The sequence below is a fragment of the Salvelinus alpinus genome, chromosome 34 (genome assembly GCF_045679555.1).
Source record: "Salvelinus alpinus chromosome 34, SLU_Salpinus.1, whole genome shotgun sequence".
NCBI lineage: Eukaryota > Metazoa > Chordata > Actinopteri > Salmoniformes > Salmonidae > Salvelinus > Salvelinus alpinus.
In genome coordinates this window covers 15806518-15815242 of record NC_092119.1, presented here as the reverse complement: position 1 = coordinate 15815242, position 8725 = coordinate 15806518, and the positions used below count along the sequence as shown (strand labels likewise).

General features: G+C 44.4%; 1 protein-coding gene across 4 annotated transcripts in view; it reads right to left on the bottom strand.

The window, feature by feature from the left end:
* Window positions 1-6511: 6511 nt before the first annotated feature.
* LOC139563596 (nesprin-1-like) overlaps window positions 6512-8725 on the bottom strand; it is a 160868-nt gene continuing 158654 nt past the window's right edge. For all 4 annotated transcript variants that reach the window (XM_071382386.1, XM_071382387.1, XM_071382389.1 and 1 more), the window contains one exon: window positions 6512-7807. In XM_071382386.1, the coding sequence (XP_071238487.1) occupies window positions 7567-7807 (241 nt within the window). In that variant the 3' untranslated portion in view covers window positions 6512-7566. The remainder of the gene's footprint in view (window positions 7808-8725) is intronic.

The following is an 8725-nucleotide window of genomic DNA, read 5'->3' as shown; positions in this document are numbered from 1 at the left end:
ACTAGAGCTGCCCTGGTCAACTGTAAGTGCTGTTATTGTGACGTGGAAACGTCTAGGAGCAACAATGGCTCAGCTGCGACAAGGTAGGCCACACAAGCTCACAGAACGGAACCGCCGATGCTGAATGGCGTAGTGCGTAATAATCGTCTGTCCTCGGTTGCAACACTCACTACCGAGTTCCAAACTGCCTCTGGAAGCAACGTCAGCACAATAACTGTTGGTCTGGATCTTAACGCTAAAGCATACTATGACATTCTAGACAATTCTGTGCTTCCAACTTTGTGGCAACAGTTTTGGGAAGGCTCTTTTCAGCTGTCCACCAAGCGAGGTCCATACAGAAATGGTTTGCCGACATCGGTCTGGAGGAACTGTACTGGCCTACACAGAGCCCTGACTTCAACCCCTTCGAACACCTTTGGGGTGAATTTGAACACCGACTGCGAGCCAGGCCTAATCTCCCAACATCAGTGCCCGACCTCCTTAATGCTCTTGTGGCTGAATGGAAGCAAGTCCCCGCAGCAATGTTCCAACATCTAGTGGAAAGCCTTCCCAGAAGAGTGGAGGCTGTCATAGCAGCAGAGGGACATTTACATTTACATTTAAGTCATTTAGCAGACGCTCTTATTAATGGCCATGATTTTGGAATGAGATGTTCGACAAGCAGGTGTCCACATACTTTTGGTCTTGTAGTGTATATTTATTCCAGCGCAGTACGGATTGGAATTGGCTTGGCTCAGTAGGGTACTACTGTCATCTGTGATCTGTGTGATGTGTATAAGAATCAATGAATGTGTTAAATGTTCACACATGCATTATGTACAGTAAATGGTTATCTATTTTGCTTTTTGCTTTTGGTTTTCCCATAAATCCTGTTGGAAAGAGACCAGAAACTTTCCCAAACACTTGGTTATTCCTTCCTGATGCCGAGAGTCCTCCAAACTGGGATTTCAATTTTGAGAACATTTCCTTAATTTTGTGACCCTATTTACAGGGGAGACTGCAGGCCCTCCTGGGGTAGATAGGGGCTCTTCTGCAGGCGGATCTCTCCATGCCCACTGATGAGAAAATACTATAGACACTCAGGGACTCAGGCACTTTAACCATACCTACATGTACATACTACCTCAATAAGCCTGACTAACCGGTGTCTGTATATAGCCTTGCTACTCTTATTTTCAAATGTATTTTTACTGTTTTTATTTCTTTACTTATCTACACACACACACACTTTTTTTTCTCCGCACTATTGGTTAGAGCCTGTAAGTAAGCATTTCACTGTAAGGTCTACACCTGTTGTATTCGGCGCACGTGACAAATCAACTTTGATTTGACCTCTGCACAACAGAGGAGAGCATGACAGCAGTAGGTAGAGTTCTATTCACTGTTTTTTCTGTTCTTATGCTACTACATTGTTAATACGTTGTGTGACAGTTTCAAACAGAAATAATACTCTATTGATAGATAATCAATCAGGATTTTAAATCCTGGAGGTACAATGATTGAACGATGGCCTACAATGGGATGCAGTCTTTGTACTATACAGTGGATTCACGTTACAATACGACACGATACACTTTGTCCAGTTACATGGAAATTAATTATGTGACATCAGCATACAAATACACAACTCAAACACACTATAATAGATGCAGTACGGAAAACTGGAAAGTTACTACAGAAGTCACACATTGTATATTCTTTATCAGTATGCTTTTAAGTTGTATCTTTTGATATTTTCTTTTGGCATTCTCTCAACCAGCTTCATGCGGTAGTCACCTGGAATGCATTTCAATTAACAGGTCTTGTTATTTCCTGTCAGACCATGAAGGAGATGGAGAGGAGGCTGTCCCAGGTCAGTGAGGTGTCCAGGCAGACAGAGCTCCACCCCAGTGCCCTGGAGAGAGCACAGCAGGCTGCAGGGTCTGGAGGCTGATGACTGCAGACGTGCACCGAGACGGGCTGAATCATAACATGCAGCATGTGAGTGCGTTGGCAAATGAACCCTGGTGCAAGGATCTTAGCATCCTCTTATGAAAATGTGAACGTGTTTAGATGTTACTGGAATAGCAGGTATTTATTCATGACAGTGTGTAGTAGGTGACACCAACATTTCTCCACTGGTGCTGGACCAACAAAATAAAGTCCACACAGTTAATGCTGCTGCTGTGCTGTATGTTGGTGCAGGAATAAAGCAGGGGAGCAGCGTACGGTGTACAGGCTTTTCTTTTCTTCATACCAAATTGTCAAGGGACTCTGGTCCAGGCCCATTAGCATCCTCTTACTAAAGTGGCACAGGCACATTTACTGCAAATGCATTTTGATGTTACTGGAATAGCAGAGATATTACTGCATGGGCCTGTATTCACAAAGTGTACCAGAGTAGGACTGCTGAACTAGGATCAGCCCCCCCGCATATTCGTTATGAAAGGGATAGGGGGATACTTAGTCTGTTCTGCCTGCGGTTATGGAACCGCCACCTGTCCCGGACCTGCTATTTTCAACTCTTGATGATCGGCTATGAAAAGCCAACTGAAAATTATTCATGATTATTATTTGACCATGCTTGTCACTTATGAACATTTTGAACATCTTGGCATAGTTCTGTTATAATCTCCACCCAGCACAGCCAGAAGAGGACTGGCCACCCCTCATAGCCTGGTTCCTCTCTAGGTTTCTTCCTAGGTTTTGGCCTTTCTAGGGAGTTTTTCCTAGCCACCGTGCTTCTACACCTGCATTGTTTGCTGTTTGGGGTTTTAGGCTGGGTGTCTGTACAGCACTTCGAGATATTAGCTGATGTACGAAGGGCTATATAAAATAAACTTGATTTGATTTAGTCAGTTGTACAACTGAATGCATTCAACTGAAATGTGTCTTCCGCATTTAACCCAACCCCTCTGACCACCCGTACATGAAATGTATGCACACATGACTGTTAGTCTCTTTTGATAAAAGCTTCTACTAAATGGCATATATTGGTTCAAAGGCAAAATTGATCCCAGATCAGCACTCGTACTCTGAGACACTTTGTAAATATGGGCCTTGTGTTTTCCCATGCAGTATGAGCAGTTCCTGGAACAACTGTCAGAGAGGATGAAAGTAGACAGTATTGCCACCGACCGGGGCCTCGACATGAGGCTACAGCTCGTTCTGTCAACTTGTCAAACTAGAAGGGACGGCTTTGGTGGAAAGCAAGACCCTGGCCCACAACCTACAGCGAAGGGTACACAACATGTAGTTTATAACTACTGTAACTAGCTACTACTTTAGAGCTGTAATATGTCTATACAGTATTATTCTTTGTAATTATTGTTTCATTCACTTCTCACTTCCCCCTGCTGCTCCCCTATTAACATTCTATACACCCCCCCCCCCCCAACGGACATTTACCCTGCCCCCACCCCCCAATGGACATGTATCATTGCTACAGTTGTAAATGTGTATATATTAATATTTTTGTATTGTCTCATTTACTTTTCTTTTTTTGACCTGCATTGTTGGAGCTCGGCGCATAAGAATTTCACTGTACTCTGCGATTACTTCTGCAACCCTGTGCATGTGACTAATAAACTTATCTAATCTAATCTACATGTCATTTGTTGAATGGTCGGAGAGTTTTTTGCACACCTTAAGTCGTTCTAGGCGCATATGCTGTAGGGGGAAAAAACTCAAGCACACTGGTGTTTTTGTATGCTCCCACATTCCACAATGGATTAAATGGATTTCACACCAACATTTCTGTCAATCTAGTTCATATCATTACTGTGGATCTCCTAGTACTGTATCATTGTATGCTAAAAACAGATAAACACCCGTTTACCATGTTGTCTGCAGTTAAAGGTCCAGAAAGAGAGGTCTGAGAGTAAGGAGTTCCACATAAAGCTGTTGAGGAGGAAAGTGTCTGAGCTAGTGGAGGAGAAGGGGAGTTGCTCAGCCCTGGCCGTGGAGCGAGATGACGCCCCTGTGACCGCCAGCAAGCTGCAGGTAGCTTTGAGGTTAGAGAGCCGGGCTGATAGCCGGAAGGTTGCTGGTTTAAGCCCCGGGCTGGGTGCAAAAAGTGGGAACTGAATCAGTGTGCCCTTGAGCAAGGCATGTAACAGCTAAAAATGCTACCCATCCAGGGGTTGGGTAGGGATAGGCAGAAGACTAAAAAATTGTATTTTACTCACAAAATAGACGTAAAGTATCTATTGTATCTAAAGAATATATTATATTCTATCTAAAGTATCTGTTATATTTTATTATAGTCTACAGAAGAAGGTGGAGCGACTGCAGGGGGAACTGGGTTCCAGTAAGGTCTCCATCACAGAGCTCAAGGCCCAGCTGTCACATACCAACAAGCTGAAGGTAGAGGGCAGGATGCTTACAGCCCACACATCCTCTAGAGTCATAGAACTTCCCCTACCTACTCTTCTCTGTCTGATTCCTCTAACTACCTGGGAAATACCTGTACAAGATTCCAAATGTAGTTTAAAAATGTTGGCTATTACCACTAATTAGCACTTTGTATTATATGGAAACTGTGATAATTGTTTACTGACAGTATCATTTCTACTTCTGTATAACATTGTTATAACATACCATTGGTCGCAATGTTATGTTTTTGTGAAGTAATATGATGAAACGTAAAGGGCATTCCTGTCAATTTTGGAATGCTGTATCTAAGCTCAAAGTCCCGGAGCAGAGCGAGACCATTGGGCAGCAGAGTAAGAGTCTGGAGGAGCTGGAGAAGGGGAAGGCCCAGCTAGAGGAGAGGCTGACTAGCCAGGACAGATCTACAGAGACAGACCACTGGGCAGCAGAGTAAGAGTCTGGAGGAGCTGGAGAAGGGGAAGGCCCAGCTAGAGGAGAGGCTGACTACAGCCAGGACAGATCTACAGAGCCAGGAGCACCAGGCCAGGGAGGCTCAGCAGCAGCTTACCACCCTCAGACAGACTCTGGCCCAGCTCACTGACAGTGAGAGAGAGGTGGGAGGATGGATGGATACATAGTCGTATTAACACGCACAGGCATGCATGCACAAATGGATGCACTCATAGAAAGACAGAAACACACATGCACACACACGTACAAACAGAATGTCATTTGATTTAGGAGTACAGAAAATAACATCAGAAACCTGACTTGAGGTGTATCTGCTCTATTGTTTCAGTTGGTAGACTTCCGAATGGTGGTCTCTCAGAAGTTAGGTCTGAACGTCACAGCCCTGGTGGTCTCTCAGATGTTAGGTCTGGACGTCACAGCCCTGGTGGTCTCTCAGATGTTAGGTCTGGAAGTCACAGCCCTGGTGGTCTCTCAGGTCTGGACGTCACAGCCCTGGTGGTCTCTCAGATGTTAGGTCTGGAAGTCACAGACCTGGTGGTCTCTCAGATGTTAGGTCTGGAAGTCACAGACCTGGTGGTCTCTCAGGTCTGGAAGTCACAGCCCTGGTGGTCTCTCAGATGTTAGGTCTGGAAGTCACAGCCCTGGTGGTCTCTCAGATGTTAGGTCTGGAAGTCACAGCCCTGGTGGTCTCTCAGATGTTAGGTCTGGAAGTCACAGCCCTGGTGGTCTCTCAGATGTTAGGTCTGGACGTCACACCCCTGGCCCTTCCAAACTACGACATGATCAAACCACTGGAGTGCCTGCTTCACCACCACCACCACCACCATTCCCTGGTCCTGTCCTACCCACCGCCATGACCTCCACCATCACCACCACCACTCCCTGGTCCTGTCCTACCCACCACCATGACCTCCACCATCACCACCACCACTCCCTGGTCCTGTCCTACCCACCACCATGACCACCATCACCACCACCACTCCCTGGTCCTGTCCTACCCACCGCCATGACCTCCACCATCACCACCACCACTCCCTGGTCCTGTCCTACCCACCACCATGACCTCCACCATCACCACCACCACTCCCTGGTCCTGTCCTACCCACCACCATGACCACCATCACCACCACCACTCCCTGGTCCTGTCCTACCCACCGCCATGACCTCCACCATCACCACCACCACTCCCTGGTCCTGTCCTACCCACCACCAGGACTCCCATCTCCCAGAGCTCCAGAACTAACATACCTCTGGGTCTATCGGATCCCTCTCAGCTGTCTCTCAGAGGTCCACTGGCCCTGTGGCTCTCCCCGTGAATGAAGCGTAAGGGCTAGATTCAATCCGTATCATGGAAGATCAGCGCTATAGCGTGATTGAAATAGATCATTTTCGATTAAGCCGACAAATACAGTACCATGAATGCGGTCTCCGCGAACGCTGCCTTTAAATGTCAATCGCACTATAGCACTGATCTATGCCTAAATCTCCTCAGAGGACTCCGCTCAAGACAGGCACCTGAATGAAACTTGAGAGGTATCATATGTTTTTTCGACCATTGAAATTGTGATTTGAATTGAGTTTATGGAAAGTAAGATCCAAAGACTGATTCAGCATTATTGACTTGACAGAAGAGTCAGAAATGTTGCTGCCTACAGAGAGAACTTATGTTGAATAAAAGACAGAATCAAAATGAGAATTTGGCATTAAATATTTGTAATTTAGGGTCAGATATAGATTATAGATATACATTTATATTATGTACAGAATATGTTAAGTAATCCTGGACTGTTGTACATTTAAAACTAAACACACAGAGCGATAGAAAATATACTGTTTTATAATTCGTTATACTTTTGATTAATAGTTAGTTTGTAGAATCCATATTTTCAGCTAGAAAAATAACAATGTGTGTTCAGTGCATTATTTTCATTCAGAAATGTCCACATGATTTGTCAATGTTTCTTATGCTTTTAAACACTTTATAGCAAATAACTCTTCATTATGGCCTTTCATACACATTCAATACACAATTCAGACTAAATAGATTCTTACGCCCAGGTATAATTCAGATTAAAAATCAAATATTCATCACGGACACACCCATAAGCAAAGATCATAACCGCATGCCAAAACACATGTAAAAAAAATAATATTGCAATATAAGTAATCTTAAAATGTTATTTCACAAGTGTTCAATTGTTACAACAGGCACATTCACAGGGTATATGCTCTGCATTGAACTAGAGGACAAATGGCAATACATGGCATGTGTATCCAGGGAATATCCACTGACCGCCGTCAGAACATTTTTTGGTTCTTACATTTGCTGCCCTGCCCCTAAGACGCTTCTTCGTCTATACATACAACATAACAGAAAACTAAAAGATGACACGAGTGAAAAGACAAGTTAAGAGTGCTGCTGTACTTCATCCATACAGAACAAAGAAGATATAACTAAGGTTTTGGCATCCTATGATGCTTGCTTATGCACGGCAACACAAGGTGCAGAATGACTGAACGTCATATCTCTATTCTTCATGGAAGCTGCAAACTAGCGGAGCATTGAAACAGTTCCCGTACTGTTATTGGGGGGAAACAACAGGAGAGAGACCCATAGAGGTGAAAACCCCAACAGTCATGAAGTTCAAAAAGCCCAACTGTCCTCCTCAGGTTCGTCTCCATACCAGGGCCAGGCTGTAATCTCGCTCGGCACCCAGAACCAAATGTTTGGTCTGTCATGAAAGACTATACAGGAGGGGGCCCGTTGGTGTATTGTAGCATCGGGTGGAAGGAACGGGCAAAGTTATTGGACTGGGTGCAGTCCAAATCACCCTCACACATTGGCACCAGGCAGACCATGCCCACCAGCAGCAAGAGGAAGAGCAACTGGAGGGGCACCGCCACCCATAGGACGCGGTACAGGAAATGTGACGATGATTTCCCCTCTGCCTCAGAAGGGGAGGAAGCGGACCCAGCGACGGGAAACCTGATAGGACACGACACGGAGAGCACACAACAACACAACAACAAGCAGATTTAGGTTATGACACCTACTGTACAGCTAAGGACATGCATCCAGACCAAACCATCCATCCAACTATCCATTTTGTCATTGGATTCAACAGAATCAAATATCTATTTCCTTTGTAGTTTACAAGACAGAAACTATGGTTGTTATTGCTCTACAAGTATAATGATGAACTGTGTATTGACACAACCATGATCAAATTACCAAATTATATTTAAGCAATAAGGCCCGAGGGAGTATGGTATATGGCCAATATACCACGGCTAAGGGCTGTTCTTAGGTCACGACGCAACGCAAATCCCCAAGGTGCCTTATTGCTATTATAAACTGGTTACCAACGTAATAAGATCAGTAAAAAAAAATGTTGGGGTCATACCCGTGGTATAAGGTCTGATATACCATGGTTGTTAGCCAATCAGCATTCAGGGCTCAAACCACCCAGTTTATATTGGTAATCAACACACCCACAGTCAGTTGAATGACACTTGACAAACATTTTCAAGAAATTATTTTCAAACCCATAAAACAAATACAGGATGTTGAGCTGACATTCCTTTATAAAAGGATGCAAGGTGTTAGGACGGGAGACAAAAGGCTAGCTGGAAGTAGCAGTTCAAATGTTTTAGATAGTCCTTCAAGACCTCTCTGTCAGGAGTTTATATCCTGATAAATGCAAAGCATGCCAAGACAGGAGCATAGCAGCGTAGAGCAGACTGTTTTAAAGGGCGTAGCTAGGTGAAGCTTGATGTAGCATTAGTCAGCAGCAGAACCATCTTAATATACCCTCATCTGACTGGGCTGCTGTCAAACTGAGAAGACAGACTATATCTATTAACATGCTAAATAACAGGTTTTGTACTATTCACTATTAACTCA